This window comes from Larus michahellis, chromosome 13 (assembly GCF_964199755.1).
Source record: "Larus michahellis chromosome 13, bLarMic1.1, whole genome shotgun sequence".
Classification (NCBI taxonomy): domain Eukaryota; kingdom Metazoa; phylum Chordata; class Aves; order Charadriiformes; family Laridae; genus Larus; species Larus michahellis.
Window position 1 is genome coordinate 6,001,293 of NC_133908.1, and position 19,934 is coordinate 6,021,226.

At 38.4% G+C, this 19,934-nt stretch overlaps 1 protein-coding gene across 2 annotated transcripts; it reads left to right on the forward strand.

The window, feature by feature from the left end:
* The first annotated feature begins 1,819 nt into the window (after window positions 1-1,819).
* On the forward strand, window positions 1,820-19,531 carry UPB1 (beta-ureidopropionase 1). 2 transcript variants are annotated; one of them, XM_074606877.1, is made up of 10 exons: window positions 1,820-1,975; window positions 2,682-2,853; window positions 4,372-4,480; window positions 5,177-5,271; window positions 6,557-6,718; window positions 10,784-10,953; window positions 14,399-14,480; window positions 15,311-15,353; window positions 16,501-16,655; window positions 19,275-19,531. In XM_074606877.1, exons 1-10 carry the CDS (start codon window positions 1,875-1,877, stop codon window positions 19,356-19,358), a joined length of 1,173 nt encoding a protein of 390 aa, XP_074462978.1. In that variant the 5' UTR covers window positions 1,820-1,874; the 3' UTR covers window positions 19,359-19,531. The 2 variants fall into 2 exon arrangements, with proteins under 2 accessions (XP_074462978.1, XP_074462979.1); XM_074606878.1 differs by having other exon boundaries at window positions 4,393-4,480.
* Window positions 19,532-19,934: the final 403 nt, after the last annotated feature.

Genomic DNA, 19,934 nt, shown 5'->3' on the forward strand with positions numbered 1-19,934 from the left:
TCCAGGCAGAAAAGAACTTGAACAGTTCCCAGAGAAGCTCAAGCCCTTCTGTTTGTTTCTGCGAGTCCTCCAGAAATGCTTTATCTGTTAGCTGACATCCTGAGTATGCTGATATGGGAATGAACTTACTTGGTCTCCTGATTTCCCTCCTGTATTGTCAGCTGATTTTTGCATTGATCTCCCATTCTCCAATGTTCAACGATCTGCCAGCCATGAACGGAACAAAATGTTACTGATACATACCTTTAAAATTGGCCATTAAACCAAATTAGGTTCATCAAATGAAAAATACCATGTAAGTATCGGTCACTGCTTATTATTGCCCTTCGGAAGTATGTTTGGGAAAGAAAAATAATTCTTAAGAATAGGCTTTTAGGCTCTTGGTCATGAGCAGGGAGATGCTACACTGATGAATGCAGGGCAAATACTTACACAATACACTAGCTATCCAGACTTTTAAAAAGTTCCTTCCTTTCAAATGACGTTTTTGTTTTTTTTTCTTCACTTTCGAATTTACCATTTTTGCTTTATAGCATACCATCATCCCTAATTGTAGTTTATCTTGAAAATTCCCCCAAAGATTAAAGGATTTTCCTGATTGCTGCCTAAAGGAGTTAGTGTGCTCTTTAGGAGTTACTCAGAGGCGTTCCTGCCCCCATAGGGCGGGAGAGCACCGCCTCTGCCCCGGTGCACTTGGCACACGCATCGTTGCTGCAACTTCTTGGGTTAAAAACAGTGGATTAGAGCAAAAGAATCACGTATCTCAAAAGGCCTCGATGAAACCAGACTACCCCTGGACACTTTCTGTTTAAAGTTAAATATTAGACACTCTCTCCCTGACTTTTTTTTTTTTTTTTAATTTAGCCTGAAAGGCTTAATATTTAACTCAAAATACCTAACAACCGCGAATGCGAAGTGCTGAATGTTGTTACATCCTCCACAAGATACATAAAGCAGTGCTTAAACTCGGTGTGATATATTTAGCCATGTGTAGCCATCCCTGGACTTAGTGCTTCATCTGAATGAGAAAACTAGTTACCACGTTGTGAATTTCAGTAGCGTTTTGAAGCGGAAGGTGCAGCCAATAGTTCAGTGTGAATAACCGGTTTAAACTGGGGTGTCCACTTCGTACCCGCAGAAGAAAATATCCTTTATTTAGACGCACATTTTTGGTCCCAGATAAAGGTCTTAATTTGTTCAATCCTTTGTCTGGCATGAACTTTGGCTTTGGGACGCATTTCCAATTATATTGGGCCTCAAATCCATGTTGAAGACAAAATTATCGCTTATTATTGGCTCCTGTTCAAAGTCTTATTGCAACTAAAAGGCACAATGAAAACCATTGTCATTTTATGACACCTTTCCTATTTCTAAGCCCTTTTGTTGAATGGTATCTTTATAAAAATACTCCTAAGGATGTTCTGCTTTTAGATAAGTTATTTCTGAGGCTGAGGAGTTGGTCCAGAAGTGGCAAATAGGCGGGAAAGGTCACATCCATGCGTCTTTTAACCCTTAGGGATATCTCAGGGTTAGCAACCAGGCCACAGGGTGCACATCCCCCACCAGCCCTGCGACAACGGAAGGGGACCGGCCCCACTACTGCTGCCCGCTGCGCCCTCGGGGCTGTGCGCCCAGACCCGTCCGTGCCCCCTCCCGGGCCGCGCTGTGCACCCAGACCCCTGCGTGCCACGGCGGGGACCCTCCGCGGCGCCCGCCGAAACCCCTCTGAGGCGAAAGGGGCGTGTGCCGGCGGGGGCCGCCCAGGGGTAAAGTTCACGGGGGAAGGAGGGGCGCGCGCTTGCCTAACGGTCAGCGCGTGCCCAACCGTCGGCTCGCTTCGCCTCGTCCCGTCCCGTCCCGTCCGGCGCCGCGCTATGGCGGGAGGCCTGGAGTCGGTGGAGTCGTGCTTGGAGCAGCACATCCCGCCCGAGGACCTGGCCGAGGTGAAGCGGATCCTTTACGGGGGCGAGGCAAGGTGCGCTGCTAGGACGGGCTGGCCTCCCCCTGCCGTCTGTCTCCCTCCTCCCTCCCCCTCGGGCTCCGCGGGGATGCCCAGCCCGGGAGTTGAAGGGGAAGGAGCCGGTTTGAGGCCGGGTGAGCAGGACACAGGGCTGGGCTGAAAAAAAAGAAGGGTAGGTCTTGTGGTGCTGCGGGCGAGGTCAGGCTGTGGTGAGGAAGCCGGGGTAGTTTGGAGGTAATCCAAGTCTGGGGAGCAGGGCGGTAGAGAGGTCGTTTGAGAAGGTGGCTGACTGGAACGAAAGACCTGAGGGGGATAATTTTGAGGGGGGGCTTGGGAAGGTTGTGGCTTCGGGGTCAGGGAGCTGGAAAAGTGGGGATCTAACATGAGGAAAAATACGTTCGAAGGAAAGCGTTTTATAATATGGGGGTTACATTTGAAAGTTTGTACATATGTGCTCCTCGATTTCCATAGCAAGGTAATAGTGGCTGGAAATCACAATTATAGAGGATGATGCTGGGAGTTCACTGCCATGGAGGAGAGCAGCGAGCTTTGCACGTGACCAGGGTACTGTCAGACTGTTCCCTTGTCTGATAGTTGCATATGGGAGCTTGGGTGTCTCGGCAGGGGTAGGCAGTATTTGTGATCATTTTGATCCACTGCATGCAGAGCAGAAAAGGAGAATGTCTCATGTTGAAATGTCATTGTTTCTTGTTCAATCCAGAAAACTTAATTTGCCACCTGCTGCTCTATCAGCAGCTCAGGAAAGAGATTTTGAGCTACAGGGCTATGGATTTGAAGCTGCTCCAGAGCAATTGAGGAGGCCGCGTATTGTTCGAGTAGGACTGGTACAAAATAAAATTCCACTTCCCACAGACACAGCTGTGGCAGTCCAGGTACACTCACTGGGATCTGGGCCGTTTGTCTGTAACTCCTCTTCTACTGGATTGGGAGATAACACGCCTTAGTTGTTGATGTTAGAAACTCCAGCATGAAATCTCTGGTGATTGTCTGGCAATATAGGACCCATCACTAGCTTAATATAGTATACTGTGAGAAATTCGAATGACACATTCGGTTTTATTGTTTCTCAGAAACATCTCTTGTATTTACCTAGTGAATTGACCAACCTGATTGCAGTTTTTCCAAAGCTAAATATTTAGTCACTGTTTTTGTACATGAAAATCCTTTGCCTCTAAAATGTAACAGAGAATCATTTACCCAAAATCAAAAGAGATGGCAACCCATGGGAACCACAGGTGCAGTTCTCGTTTTAATTGAGAAATGTTCCATTACGGAAAAATCCATTAGAGTAAACACAGATTAATAAAGCTGTGTTCATTATTCTTTGTACAGCAGTAAACCAAATCTTATTACAAGGTAACCATCATATCCTGGCATCTTGGACACAAAAGCACTGAGGTGACATATAGAAGTAGCCTCCTAAAAGTAGCTTGAAAAAAGTGAAAGAAAAGACCACATTTATAAAATCTCCTGGACAAGTAGTTTTGTACAGTGACAGGACAGAACATTTCTGAGGTAATTTGTTTTGGAAAGATACCTGTCACAGATGCAAGTAATTAATTCCCTATATGGATCAAGTTTGTGGATTCCTTGTAGCATCTGTTAAAAAGACTAGCAGTTACATTAATGATTTTACCTTATAAATGACTAGTTAACTATTTCTGTAAATCAGTGTACAGTTGTTGAGTTTGTAGGTGACTGTTGACTTGTCTTGCATCCCTTTTTTTTTTTCTTATTGACACCTGAAAGTATCAATGCAAAGTGCTACACCTATGCTTATCTTTAAGTAGAATACTTAAGAAAAAAGTACTTTGAAACAATGTTTTTTGACTAAGTAATAAATGCTTTGATGTTTTTTTTTGGTAATAATCCAATTAGCTCTTTGGACAGAGAGATTTAGAAAATAGTTTGGAGTTAATAACATCTATAGAGTGTCCAAGATCCACACGTGAGCAGGATTCAGAGATGACCGGGAGATAGACAGTCCTTGCCTCATATTTTAAGATTCAGAGTATCTGACTTTGAATTCACATTTACTTAGCATTGTTCTTTAGGATGTTTATGATGAGCAGCAAAATTATAATTTTTGCTGATTCTGTTAAGAATTTTAGCTATTTTCAAGTCAGTCAGCAATGAGTTGCCATATATTTAAGTGTTGTAACCATGAAATAAGAATTCCGTTGGATTGCTTTCTCTATTTTCAGCATCTGAATGCTTTTAAAAATCCATCTCTCTTTCTGTTATCAGTGCTCAGGAATGATAACTCCTTGAGTTATTCCCCCTGAAAGCAGTGGGACTAAGTATAGAATGAGATAAATATAATGTGAACAAGCTTGTAAAACCAGGCTATTAATATACAAGGGAGTTGAACATACAGCTTTTTTTTATAGCATGACACTTCTCGCGATCAGGTGGCTGCACTGCACAAACGAATTGAGGAGATTGTGGAAGTAGCTGCAATATGTGGGGTCAACATAGTTTGTTTCCAGGAGGCTTGGAGTGAGTATTTTCTGTGATTCCTTCTAGGTTGTCAGAGGTCAAGTTCCTTCTATTTTAACAAGTATCCTGTACTAGAAGTATGTCTTCTAAGTAAACAGCAGAGATATTCCAAGATACAACAGCTGACTTTACTGATTTGCTTTCTAAAGGAAAAAACAGTCTTAGTTAGCAGAACTGTGTGGAAGATGTATGTGAAGTCTGTTATATTGAAGACTGGTGTACGCTGCAACAGCGATATTTGTATGCGTGGGCCTTGTTTGTGTCATCCTTCCTTCATTTTTTTTTCTTCTAAAACTTAGGATTTTTTCTAGACAGATATGAAAATTTAAAAAATCTAATTTTAATTAAAATTGAATCTTTAAGGCTTAAGAGAGGGAAAAAACAAAATGAAGGCCCGAGTTGTGAAAACAGGTTATTCACAGAAAGTGTATGCTAGTGACTGGGGTGTATTTTGTATTTTTACCTCTGGTAAGACTTCATGAAGTGCATTCTTTCTCTTCTACTTTGCTCCACATGGGTGCAAAACTCCTTGCCCTTGCTAAAAACAGTTTTAAATAGCTTTTGCCTTTAAACAAGGAAAATAATTGAATCATTCTTAAGTGTTTAATTTTTTTATCTGTATTCATGCATACAGTGTGCATTTCTTGAGTGACATGAACACTTTTGTAAATTTTGTCTTGCATTGGTGTTTTCTAGCCATGCCCTTTGCTTTTTGTACAAGAGAGAAGCTTCCTTGGACTGAATTTGCTGAGTCAGCAGAGGATGGGCCAACAACAAAATTCTGTCAAGAGGTAAAAAAACAGTCAAGCAAAAAAACCTCACATCCAGCCTCAGCCCATAACTGCCACTGATTCGCATGGATTTCTTTATGAACCCATCTCGTACCACTGAGAAAACTGAAATAATCAAAATAAATTTTCACCTTACTTGACAAATATTATGATACTGAGTGAAGTATAAGTGGACAACAACTGTGCTCAATATTTATTTTTTAAACAATTTTGCATTTGTAGACTTCCTTGTATCATGGAAGGCATATGAAACTGCCCATTTAACTGTTCCTGAATTTTACAAGAGAGGAACAATTCTTCATACAAATATTTTTTTAATTTCCATTTAGAAGTTGTTTCTTGCTTATTAAACAATGCTTGTATGAAGGTGTGAGTAGAACAGCTAGCCTTTTCTGAACAGAGAACACTTTCACATTTTTTGCATCTCCCTGTGAAATGACACAAAATGTAGGGGGCTTTTTATGGACCCAAGGAGATTTGTTATTGTCTGACTCTTATTTTTATGGAGATTGTTGATTGCAAAGGTGACAGAGTTTGTTGGGGGTTTTTTCTGACAAATTTTTTTTAATAAGAAATTTAAATTATTTCTTTTTACAAGTGATCGAAACAACAAAACACTGTTTTGATGTCAGATTTGCCTAGATATGCACTGACCTATTAAGCTTTTGTAGACAGCATAATATCTTTAGTCTGATCTAGGGCAGGTGCGTGTTGCTTCTCACTGTGGAATTAATGACACTATGGAAGTTTGGAGAAATAAAAGAAAGAGAAGTGATTTGAAGGAAAAGGCAATGTGCTAGTAAACTGGTAGCCAGAAGTTGCTATATTTTTCACGTGTATGTTATTTAACATTTATAGTTAACATGTAATGCTATTTTACCTTTTTTCTCCCCCCCAGGTTTGGCATGGTGTCTTTTATTCTGGTATACTACTTATGTGGTATACCAGAATGAAAGAATGGGATGAGATCTATCTCCTCTTCTGCCTCTGAATAGATAGAGGTGGGCTTTGTAGCTTGACTGTTGCTGTTAGGATGCTTTTTTCCTGTTGTTACCTTGCGTTTCTTGTTGAAGGATGCAGGTGGAAAGCTCTCTGCAATGTATCCATCTTTGATGAAGAAACTGTGGTGATGTGGGCATGCCACTGTGGGTTAAGCACTAACCGTTGATAACAGGCAGAGTAATGTACCAGATGAAAACTTTTTAAAATTCTTCTTTATGACCAAAAAATGAAAATAATTACCGCAGGGTTGTGTATAATAAAATAATTGTGTTCGTTTGTATAGCTGGCAAAGAAATACAACATGGTTGTGGTATCTCCAATCCTGGAGCGAGATGACATACATGGGGGAACTCTGTGGAATGCTGCAGTGGTCATTTCTAATTCTGGAGCTGTCCTTGGCAAAAGTAGGAAAAATCACATTCCAAGAGTTGGAGATTTCAATGAGGTAAGATGCAGTGTTGTGATTATCAAGCTAGTCTTACTTTGCAGCTCTTGTTCGTAACAGCATGTGTTGTATCAGCGTCACATTGGCAGGAAATATAATGTATTTCTAGAAAATGTGATTCTTTTAAGTGTCAAATCAGTTTTTCTCACGTGAAATTATAGTAAGTTAATTTATCAAGAATAGGGATTGATGACTCTTAAAGGACAAATAACATTGAGTCTTTGTCATGTACTCTTCCTTGGCCTGAGGGAAACTACAAAAGTATTGAGGATCTTTAAAAGAAAATTCACTAAGTCACGGCTTTGTTACATTAGTTGTGCATTATTGGCTTAGTTTTTGCATGTGTGCATGTTGAACTTATTTTAATTTGGAAGGCAATTGTTTCATGGGTCATGTGTGAGCATTATTTATGGTCTTGATCTCTGTTTCTCTGTGAGGTTGTCTTGGAAATCACAGTTCTTTTGCTGATGTTTCTTTGAGCAGAATCCCTTAATTCATAACGTTTCTAACTGAATAGCTGGTTTATGGCATCTTCTGTTTACTTATCACATTACTTCCACTGAAGCCCCCAGCAGTTTTCAGACTGTCCTCCAGAATCAGCTTCAGAAACTGAACTGGTAGCAAAGGCCACATCAGAAGAAAACTGGTAGATCTGAAATGTGTTTATCCATCCATAGAATTGTCACAAGCAGAAAGATCAGGATTAAAAATTAACCTAAGTCTAAAAATACATTGTCTTACCTAACTAAATCTCTCCTTGTCAGCTAAAGTGGGTAATTAACAGAGGCATTTCTTCTGAGCACTGGGGGCTATATAGCTGCAGTTGCTTTTGTTCCCAGTCCAAATGCTCCAGTCGCTAAACTGAGGCCTCAGAATCCAAACTGGTTTTTTATTAATTTTAAAATCTTTTTTATATCTTGAAACTCCGTGTTCAAAAACCTCTGGAAGTTTTGAGCTGGGCTCTCAGGCCTGATCGGGCTGATTTGTGTTTCTTCAGAGGGGGCTGTTAATAGGTTTCTACACAATGGATTTCTGGCACAGGCCTGTCAGCCACCAGTGTTGACTTCTGAAATCTTTAGTAATTATTTTGATATTTAGTAATTATTTTGATATTTAATGTTGTTGTATTGGATCTGTCTTTTAGCTAGTGAAACAGTAACTAACAAACCCATATAAAATACAAGCACTAATAAAAATGAATTTTGGTTACTTTCCACATTCTTGATTTGTTCCTTGTGTAATCAAACAAAAAATAAATTCGTGTTGCTTGTGCTAAAATATGATGTCTTTCAGTTTTCCAGACACTATTTTCTGGATCAGCAACAGATTACGAGAAACTCCTTGTTTCCAGCTATGAAACTATAATGAAAGGCATCTGAAAAAAAGAAAATATTTTTACTTTTCAATGTGAAGTATAAATAGAGTTTCGTTATGAGTTTTGCATGATTCCTAAAAGGAGTTAGTTCTTATCCTAAATGCCAGGATTGCCACAGAACAATCTCTTTATACCTTACAGGTATACTATAATGATTTGACATTCCTTGTCTTATCTACCTCATTATAGAGGTAGTATAGAAGCAAGTAGAGTTTACCCAAAACAGTGCTGTCTTTTTAGCTGATTTTGTTAGCAAAGCATTAAGTCCATTCTTCCAAGATGAGCAATTTTGATAGAAGTATTTTAGAAACCACCAAGACTTCAGGGAAAGATTATGCTCATCTCTGTTACTCTAATGTTGTTTTCTTTATCAACAGTTCACCCCCAAAGGAAGGGTGGAATTTGAAATTATTTTTTGTGGGTTTTCTCTGTAGAGCAGATAGGGAAAGGAGCCTTGTTGAAATCATGCTTGTTGAATCGGTGAGAACTAAATGGAGAGGCGAAGGAGATTGGTCTGTAACCTATTCAGCCGTGTGTGTGAGGGCATATAAATAAACAAAAATCAATCCTTCTTGAGACATCACAGTTGGTTGCTGTGGAGATGATTGTGACCTCTGGTAAGGAATAAAGAACTAAGAACTGATGAATTCCCTGAAGCAACAGCATTTTTGTTTTTCTTCTCCTACTGTAATAAAAGAAAGCTGAGAATAGAAGAAAAAATGGAAATACAGTCAATCAGTGGAATTGTTTTGAAAAAGGATTGTGTGAGTGCCCACCATGTGGTATGTTTTCTACAGACATGAAAGGAGGTAAAAATCAGTGCCCAAGGGACTGTTCAAATTCATGAGACCTTGATAATAAATAAGAAACATGAGATATTAGATATACTGGGCATACTGAACCTCTAGTCTTTCTTGGTTTCAGAAGATGATCTTCCTGTGTCTATCATGCCATGCTCCAACACTTTGATGCGGCCCTAGTTTGTTCTCCAGCTGAAACTGCTTGCTTTAGGCCTGATGTGGTTCTGCTTCCTTCAAGACCAACAGCAGTGGTTGTTAAAATGGACAGGTAGTTTCAATGAAAAGGGAATTGTTTTACAACGCAACTTTCTTATATGATGAGAGGCATGCCCCATTGTGTCAGGCTGGTGGATTATGTACCTTACTTTTTTGTCTCTCAGATCATCACAAAAAGGTACTATTAGGAACAAGTCTGGCCACTCTGCAACTTCTGTACTCCCGTGATATCCACAGACATTGTATTAGGGATGTTGGATGGCATGTTACTGTCTGTTTCATTTCTTATCTGTGGTTCTTTTATCAATGACTTTGTCTAATCCCTTCTGAACCTCGTGATAATACCTGCTTTCACAAAGAAGCTTTTTCAGAAGTGCACTGCTGCAAGAAAAAAGTTACTTTGGCTGAAAACAGGTACAGGAGTGTAATTTCAGTCAATGCACACTACTGCCGCTGCTTTGGGTTTTCTGTATGTCATTCGTCTTATCCACCGCCTTTGTGATTTTGTAAATCTCGTTTGTAATATCTCCCTCAGCCTTCTGTCTGCACATTGAAGAGCCTTTTTAGTTGCTCCTCCCAAGGGAGCTGCCTCATCCCTTTTGTCATTTCAGTTGCCTTTGCGTATTCCATGTCTAGTATATCCTTATTGAGATGCGGAACTAGAATTGCCCAGAGTACTCAAGCCACGGGCACACAGAATTCTTATAAACCAGCAAATCGATGTTTTCTGTTATGTTTCAATACCCTTCCTGTTGATGCCTGAGATTTTCTTGGGGTTTTGACTACTACTGAGCACTCAGCAGGCAACCGTCAGTGACTCCACACATATGTTTTTCTTTTCTTGTATCTGGGAAGAACTGTTTCTGCACATTTCATTTAGAATATCTCCTTAAATGTTTTTCTTGATAGCTGTTAACAATGCTCTATGCTTCTCTTCACTAGTGCCTTTTACAGGAACCAATGCGTTTTTAAGTGTTTAGAAATGTTTGATATGATAAGGTGAAAGTTCACAGCATATGGTAAATGGGATCTTCTAAGCCAACAGTTGGCTCCAGTTTCTTTAAGGAGTGTTCTCTAGATCTACCCTGTGATTTTCCTGGTGGTAGTTTCAAACCTTCTGTTTGTTTGGAGCAGTAGGCATATAAGAAGTTTAAATAATCAATCTTAGCTATACACTAACACTTCCTTATAACATTCATAAAATTACTGCATGTCATTACAGGTGAATGTAAAGGAATTCCGTGTTCTTTAAACAGTGTTCATCATCTGTTTAATCAGAATCAAAGGACCATGATGACTTAGGAAAATTTTCTTATGTGGGGAAAGTACTAAGAGAGGTCCCTAAAGTTTGTCAATTTGTGGATGCCTCTTAAGCTTCTGTAGAAGTTTCTAGCATTAATAGAGGTGTTTGTGTCAAAGTCAGACAATGCTTAAGTGTAACATGAGTGAAGGGAAACAGAAAGGGGCTTGAATTTGATTTCAGCAGCCTAAGAGCCACTTTTTGCTATATACCTATTACAGTGCAGCTATGTACTAAATGAAAGGTGTCCTCGCTTATGGTCTAACAACTTGAAGGTGATAATCAGAAATTGGGAAGTGTCAAAGCAGTGTGGGAGGTATTTCTTTTCACTTTTTTAAGAAGTCTACATTTGTGGTTTTTTGTTTCATTTGTAGTCTACTTACTATATGGAAGGAAATACAGGACACCCAGTGTTTCAGACACAGTTTGGAGCAATTGCTGTGAATATATGCTATGGGCGCCATCACCCTCTGAACTGGCTAATGTTTAGTATGAACGGAGCAGAGATCATCTTCAACCCTTCAGCCACTATTGGAACGCTCAGGTAAAATGCAAACTAATTTAGGCTGTTGCACGCTTTCTGGATTAACTGAAAAACTGAGCCCCTCGCTGGGGCTTCAGGGGCATCTTGCTGAGGTCTTGGAAACTGAGGTACCACCTCCTTGTTTTGCCTTCATGAAGGAGTCTGCATTTTTTGCCATCTGGAGTTCTGGGCTACCAGTCTGCTCATAATCACTAATTCTCTTCCAGAACTTCAGTTGTACATCTGCAGGTCTTTTGTCTCTGAGACAGAGTTAACCAGCATCCAGCTGATGTTCTGAAAACTAACGAGAATTTATTTAGATTATCTATGTAATATTTTTGCTTTATCGTAGGCAGTAGTAATTTACGTTCAGGCTTAGCTTGCCAGCTTGCATCGTCCACCTAGGAGCCAGTAAGTATGGTATCAAATTGCAGTTTCAGAGCCAGGCTGAGAAACCCTTTTCTCACAAACATTTTTTTTTTCTAAACTGTTGGCAATTTTGTGATTATCAGGGCTCTTGAACCAGACTGAACCAGTGTAAACTGTTTCCCTTGAGATTAATCTTCTGCAGATTGACATTAATTGCACTCTACTGACTTGATTTCCTGAAAGAAAAAAGAAAACCAGCTCAGTGAGCTAAGAAAATATATTTCTTAGCTAGCTCATAACGATTAATTTGTGGATTAGATCTTGAATATTCTTTGCCTTTACACTATCAGCATCGGTCACATTTTAATATAATTACCTTTGAATGTGTCATGCTTCTAAAGCATTGTCTGACACAGGCTGTGTATTGCTTGGGATACTATAATGTGATGCAAAACAACTGCATTTCTTTGGGGCCAGTGAGGGAGCTTTCTTTAGGTAGAAACCTTGTAGAAATGGTTTCAGTGGTTTACACCGTTCCTCTTGACAAAATCACCACACCTTCCATTCATTCTCATTGTATTCTGTTCTTTGCTGTACTACTTGATACTTTTACATTCCAAATTAGACTATTTGTAAATTGAAGTGTGGGATTCCAGAACATGTCTACACATCAGCTTAACACATGGTGGAACAACTGTGCTGTTTCTTTTTGGTTTCTTTTTGGATGTTTTTTTCCTGCTAACAAGACTCTGAAAAGTAATTTATTGTTATATGATGTTTACATACGTATGACTGAAGAAGTGATGGTAGTTTATGCCTAATTATTAATATTTGTAACCCTTTTCAGCATAAGTGGCTGGCTTTGTACAGGGCGAGGGGAGGGAAGTTTGGCTTTGCAGAGTTCTTTGGAACAAAAACATTTCCATTGTGAGTTAAAAAACCGTACTTTGGGCTAGCTGAACTGTCTTTGACTTTCCAACTCCAAAGATAAGTTTTAGGAAGCTAACGGGAGCATGTTTAATTGTTACTGATGATATCATAATACAAGTATAATATCGAGTAGCAGACAAAAAAAGAAGACATACTGATCTCTTATAATACTAAAAATTCTTTCTCATTTCTCTTCTCTCTCCCTTCAGCTGGGCTTGTGTGTGTGGGCTAATTGCAGATAACTTTCATTTTTATTTCTTTAAACCTAGAGGAAGAGATTTTTCCAGTGTCAGTTTTGTAAACCTTAGTGTATGAAATGTTCAGGCAATATAGACTTGCTAACTGGGTATACAAGATGATAGAAGGGTTAGAAATGTAATAGGAATATCTTTTTTAACATTTTCCATTTCTTCAGGATTCATCCAATCCCCTCTCTTTACCTGTTTAATGTAAATTTGGAGTTTCTCTGTCTCTGTAACAAGGTCCAAGAGTGTTTGTCCAGTTTTTGTTGCTGACCAGCTAGAAAATTCTGAGAACAAATGGGCATTCAAAATAGGGTAGAAATGATGAAAAACAGATTAGAGGCATAAAATTTTCATACCCACAGCCAATTCAGATGCAGAGAACCATGAGTTTACAAACCTGGAGTGTAGAACTGTAGGTTAGATGTAGTATTCTGTCATTCAAACTGCCTTTAATAGTTTTTGGTATAAAAGATAATTTAGGTTGAGTAATGTTGGAAAATGTCCTTTGAAAAAGAGCTGAATGAATATGCAGTGCTTTTGGGGCATTTATGTCACTGCTAGAATAATATTTGTGATGTTTGTCCACTTATAGTCCATTAACAGGAGAGCAAACAGAAATTACCCTGTTGTCATATAGCACTTCATTGGTACTCTGGGTGCTTCAGGCTCTCCTAATTATTGGCTTTCACTCGATTGTTTTTAAGCATATAATTTTTATTGCAGGAAGAGGACTCTTGAGGCCTAAGTAAAAACTGTCTCTGGGGTCGTTTCTTGGCTATAGCCTTTTTTCCCTGTCTGTCTTCTGTGAAATTGTAATTTGCTGGAGCTTTTCAATAAAATCCCTTTTTCTTAGAAGAGTTGGCTGCCAGACTCAAAGCAATTGAGAAAAGAGGCAATAAACCAAGTCCTTTCAGTCAGTCCAGCGACCATCTCTTAAGATTCTTGAGCCTGACTGGGAGATTAATGAGTCAGATGCTTGCAACCTTGTCTTGGTACTCAGGATCTGGCAGGTACATGCTGTCACAGGAGTGTACAAATTGTATCACCTTTGTTTTGGAGCTCTCAGTACTTCCAGGCCTCCTATTAACTAGTCTGATCCTTGTGTATCAAACCATCTAATAAAAAGAAGACTGTTTCAGTTTGAAACATCAGTCAGAATTGATATCTCCTTTGGAAAAGAGGTAGAGGCTTGTAAAAGAGATGGAGTTTTTTATTTCTCAGTTCTTGGTTTTATGTAAATTTAGTGACTGGTTTAGTAGAGAATTACTGAGAAGTTATTGGGATGCTTTTGTTAAATATGCTTTCTTTTTCATCAGCCCACCATGGGAAAATGACTTACTGGAAAGTGCTATGAAAACTGTGGTTGAAATAACAGAAATAGGAAATTTTCGTGGAAATTGATTTTTTTTTTTTTCCTTTCATTTTTTTTATTATTCCCGTAATTAATTTTTTTTCATTCACTTCTGCAAAAGCCACTCCTCGACCATTTGGGGGAAAAAGGAGGCAACTCATATGAATCTCTTACAGTTTTGCTGCAGAATGATATTTGGTATATTGAAAACTAATGGAATGGGAAAGCACATGTGTAAATCTTTTATGTAATTTGCAGAGTAGAGCTTTGTATGCTTTAATTGCTTTGAAAATCTTGAGATGTGTTATTTTTTCTTTTTTTTTTTTTTTTTTGCCATGGCAAAGCCGTATTTGTTGTCAGATAGAATTGTTTATACCTGTATTTGAGCAGAAAATAATTGTAGTGCTTGGCTGTATCTGTGGGGAGATTTTGACTGTAAGAGCAAGATCAGTCTTAGCACCTAACTTTGGCTTCTTTTACAGAAAATGTACAGTCTGAGACAGTCATAATCTAAATTTAGCTCTGAAATAGACAAGTAGTGAATACCTGCCGCCTCTTTTGTGTATTCCAGCGAGTCACTGTGGCCAATTGAAGCAAGAAATGCTGCCATAGCTAATCACTGCTTCACATGTCCCATCAACAGGGTAGGAACGGTATGTATCTTCACTTTGCTATTTCTTTTCATAAGTTTAACATACGTTAATTCAAGCTAACGAACTGAATAGCACTAGAGTGCATAGATTCCTCCACTGTATAACTACGGTATTAGTGTTTATAATGTGATTTGAAGATGGATAGTGATAAAGAGATTGAGAGCTGCCTTGTTGCTGGCAGCCTACTTTTTCATTGCAGCTGCTTCCTGTTCTTGACTTGCTCTCTTTGTAATAGGCACCCACCCTTTTGCTAATTCTCCTAGTTTCTATGGTGAAATCAGTATTCTTTTAGCCAAAATGACTGAAAGTAAAATATAACTTCAGGTCAGTGGTACACAATTGGTTGCTGTTGTACAGATACTACCTCTTTCTGGACACTGAAATTCTATAATGAAAATTTATTTTGCACAAAATAGGTCATTCTTGCTTTCAGATTAGTCCAAACACCCTACTTTATAAGGTTCTCTGCAAAACTCTGGACTTGTTCTTGCAGTTATGTGAATACATTTGCCTTCTTTTGCAGTCCACTCAGATGTGTTTGGTTAAATGTCTCCTCTTTTGCCTTTTCTTTAGACTTGTGAAACTGATACGAGGCATGTTCCCCAAAGTGTATGAACAACAGGCAGTGATAGAAAAAGATCCTGTTTTCTAGCCTATCCATCACAGAAACTAGGCCCCTCTGATGGCTCCCTCTAGACAGTGCTGATAGTATGCCAGAAAAATTCTTAATAGATTTATATAAACTTCCATACTAAATATGGTAGACTAGCAAGGATTTCTTGAGTGAAATGGAATTATACTGCCACCTATGGATTCCTCTTATTTCACAGGAATACTACAAGAATGCCTTTACTTCTGGAGATGGTGGAGAAGGTATGTTCAGAAATCACATTCAGTGGTTGCTAATAATTGTCAACTAGAAAGTCTGAAGAAACAATAGCTCTCCTGCAAGTGTCTGTCCCATGACAGCAATGGTGGTTAGTGACTGCCTTACTTAAGTCTGCTATTTTGTAAGCTGGAGAGAAGCAGCGCTTCCTATTAAAGGTAGTGGTACCACAGTATGTGGTCACCAGAAATTCATACCTAAGGTTTCGATATGCTTTCAGAGGACTAAGAGTTTTTGAGTCAATGCAGTGTTGTAAGACCAGAAGACAGAAATCCCACAAATTAGCCTGTGTTTTCAGTGTGTGCATGATATTTTATATGTAGTTTTAAGATTAAGATTCAGGCCCTAACCTGAATTCCCGGCCAAGTCATTTTCCCCTGTTTCACAGATTTGCTGGAAATAAAAAATGCTTAAAGAAGAGCATTCTCAAAGACAACTATGAGATTTGTTTGTATGTACTTCACTTGTATGTTGAAACGCTGTAATTTGTCCTCTGATAACCATCAGAATTTCTGGCTTAATCTGGAGTCAGCCTGAGCCTTTTTTTTTTTTTTAGCTAGTTTTGGAATTAAGTGTTTGTAGCAGCTGCATCAAAAAGGTCAGTGGTATCCATTGCTTAGTAGTACAACAGATGTGGCTGATTATTGGCACAACTTGGAGTTGTGCAATATGAAGTAAGATATTTTTTTCTGTGCCTCAAATCCCAGTGTTTTCACTTCTGACTTTGTATTGAAAATTGAATGGGTGCATCTCTGTCAGCTGTTTTGGAAATGTGTGATTTGACAATTAGAATTAATTTAAATGCTAAATAAAAAACAATGAAAGCAAAGCTTTTACTTTAGTTCAGAGACTTAATAATGGGAAAGCATAATAATACATTATTTAAAAAGCAATGCAGTGAGTTTTTTCCTGTTAATTCAATATATTTGAAACCTGTAATGTGCATAAAAGTAACTACAGGTTGAAACTGCAGTTACCTTAGGATTGTGCTGTGACTCTTCAGGGTGATATCTTGCTTAAGGCACAGTGAGTGAGCAACCACAAGAAATTGAGCCAGGTTTTATGGGACACTGCATGTTAAGTTGTATACTTATTTGCAGATGGCATTACATGCTTTTTAAAAATTTCTTTAAGCACACCATGATTTGGGCCATTTTTATGGCTCGAGTTACGTAGCTGCACCAGACGGCAGTAGGACCCCAGGACTCTCTCGCACTCGGGATGGACTTCTGGTGGTAGAGATGGATCTAAATCTTTGCAGGCAAGTCAGTGACAAATGGAATTTTAAGGTAAGCCTCCTTGTAAGGAAACAAACCTACATATGATATTAGAACAAACAAGCTTTCATAATGATCATATAATCTTACAATGGTTAAAAAAGGCAGCCTTTTTTTTTTTTTTTTTAACAGTCCAAAGCTTAAATTGTTGAACTAATTTAACAGGATGTTCTGGAGGCCAAAGGCATAAATGGATTCAGAAAAGAATAGCCAAAATCAGGGAAACTAGGCCAATAGCTTTTAAATTAAGAACTTAACCTTTGGTCCTTAAGTGCAGATTGCCAGGAGCTCCAAGAACTGCTAGGAGAAGTGTGTGTGGTTTCTTTGTGCGAGGTATGTAGGCATTTGACACTGAGCTGAGAGATGGGCCTTTGATCTGACCTAATATCGTAGTTCTTTATATTCTTACAGGCCTTACTTGTCAGTTTTGGTGAAAGTTAGTGAAACCCCAAACGACAAGAATCCTTAAGCTTCTGAGAACTTCCTGTGTGCAAACTTCTTGCAGTGTGAACTCCCTGAATTTGTGAACGTGCTGAAGCCACAGAGGGAGAACTGTGCACGTTCATCTATGAAGCATCCTAACCCACTTTTGAATTAATCTAAATCAGATTAAGAGGACTGCAAGTGTCTCCACACGGCTTTAGCAAACTTATTTATTACTATTTTTTTGCGGTCTGAGATAAATCTAATTTGGATCATCTGTCATGAGATTGTAATTTTGATTTAATTTGTACAACAGCAGTGCTGGTTTAAGAAATTGCCACCTCAGCACTGCAGTTTGCTAACCCTTCAGTTGTGCCAGTACCAGGTATATGGTGTGCTGTATTGTATACAGGTTTAGTAGACCAGATTTTTTCTATTTTTTATTCTTTTAAACAAACTACCCTCTAGTTTCTTCTTTTAATCTGATCCTAACAAAGTAGACCAGAACTCCTGGCCAGCAACCATCACAATATATGTAGATTCTTCAGTGATAAACTAGTATTTAAAATAAGCAAATATTTGCAAGGAGTGTCAATTTTTGCACATAATGTTATTGTAAGCATTTATTTTAAAGAGCTGGTTTATTTGGAACCACCTTGTGCATTACAATATAGTGCAATATATAATGTGTTTTGATTTCAATTTGATGTAAAAATACAAATTTTCTGTGGATTTGAAATGCTGAATAAACTTCTTAGTTGAAACATATTCATTTCTTAGCTACAGCTGAATTTTGGTAATGCTGCCAATCCATACATATGGACTAAAGACAAAAAGTAATTTCAGGTCATCTGGACAGAATTGCACTTGTTATTTTACAAATGCGTTTGGTACATATATGGTTGTTGACATGGTGGAATTAAAGTGTGCTGAGAGATTCCCAATTTTTTTAAGTCAGGCAGGCATTTAGTTTTGCTTTGCCATTGAAATCAGAGGCCCTTATTGCAGAGTGTGTCAGGAAGCACATGGAGCATTGCTTATAACAGTTTAGGAGGGGTATCTGAACAAAAGCAATTGTATTGATTAGGAAAAACAAACAGTAAAAGCAAAACGCTGACCTTTAGCTGTTTTGTATAGAATTGCTTATTTTTTGTTGTCTTCAAGTCTTGTGCGTTCAGCACCTTAGCTTTACATTGGTGGTGTGGATTGCTATTGTTGGTCATTTGGCACATAAGGCACAGCTGTGGCTTTTGTTTATACGACAGGGGATATCTGTTTCCTTTTCCTCTCATTTGTGGCCAAGACAGAGGTAGCTTTTGATATGAGGGGAATGAGGAAGTATGAAGTCATCATTTTATCCACTGCAGAAAACCCTTGATAGCAAGCAGGAACCTATTTAACCTGCTCTGGTATCTGCAATTTGCATTCATTGATGCCTGAAAGGGATGTTAAGTAGAAAGTGTTTGCTAAACTTACAGCAGCAAAATATTTAAATTGTCCTCACTTCACTGTGGCAAGAAGGAAGTAGTTTGCCCCTCTCAGAGCCAATGTTGAAGGCTGTGCACTTCAGAAGACGATAGTGCACTAAGAGAAGTGCTATATTCCAGCCTCCAGCTACTGTATGACCCAAAGCAATGATAGTATTTTGTGTCATTAACGCATAAAGTAAGAACAACCCAAATACCGTCAGTGACACATATGCATACTTATTGCTGGCAGCAAGGTTCATCAGTTGTCAAGGCCACATTATGAAGACATAATTACAGATACACTCCTTTGTCTTCATTTACATAACTGACTTAAATGAGAGTATTGTTGATGGATAAGAAAGTGAGTCCACCTTTCACATTCAACTTTCAGCTATCTAGGATAACCAAAATAGCCTTAAGTAATTAGTCAGCAGAAGTGACTGTCAGTGAAGGAGAGCTGCAAAGCAGGAAGGTGTTAATTTTGAAGTTTTACTTTTTAGATCTACTCTTTTTTCGGTAGAAGTACAGTTTTAGGCAACACAATATGAGTTATTTTATAAAAGTATATCAGTTTGTGCTAAGGCACTGGAGGTCTTGCAGTTTGAGTCAATTATGATTTTACTTTTGGGGGCAATTAAATAATATATCATCATAAAAAAAATGGTGGATATAAATATTTTCTACTGACATACTTTCATAGCTCACTAAAAGAACTGAAGCTTTTATTTTTCTTTTCCAGATGACTGGTAGATATGAAATGTATGCAGAGAAGCTCACTGAAGCAGTCCAGCCTTATTTTATCCCCAATATAATCAAAGAGTAAGAGAGAGCATCTCATTACAGTCAAATGTTACGTAACAAATTAAAAGGTACTGTTGGATGATAGCTTTACTGTGGATCGCAAGTTGTTATTTTAATGTTGTCACTTTAATTTCCTGTAACTGGCATCTAAATAATAGGTTTTAAAACTGTGCTAAGTAAAATAATTGAAAAATGGCTTCTTGGTTGTGGGGTTTTTTTTTTGTCATTTACACTAATGAGTCCAAACTTTTGTTCCTTAGTAGAAATATATCCAGTAGGAATACATTAACATAAAACAATGATGAAATTTATTCAGTACTGTGATATAGTTTGGTGGAAATGATGGGTTCAGAGGACATAAAAGTTTATACATAATCATTTACTTCTGCTTTCCAGTTTTTACCCTCTACCCAAATGCACACTTTAGGGGGAAAGGAGGCATAAATTGTTTTCATCTCTTTTGGTTTTGTTTTTTTTTTTAAATTATGAACTATTTGATGTTAGAGCTAAGTAACGTGCCAGACGTCCTAGTTGTTTGAAGATTTGTGGGTGCTGTAAAGCAAGACCACTGGTTCTTTGTTTCACTTTATGCTACATA

Excerpts from the sequence above, each read along its gene's own strand:
- UPB1 (XM_074606877.1), top strand. The coding sequence starts at position 1,875 with ATGGCGGGAGGCCTGGAGTCGGTGGAGTCGTGCTTGGAGCAGCACATC. Across the intron at positions 6,719-10,783 it reads GAGTTGGAGATTTCAATGAG|TCTACTTACTATATGGAAGG; the intron begins GTAAGATGCAGT and ends TTTCATTTGTAG. Across the intron at positions 10,954-14,398 it reads GCCACTATTGGAACGCTCAG|CGAGTCACTGTGGCCAATTG; the intron begins GTAAAATGCAAA and ends TGTGTATTCCAG.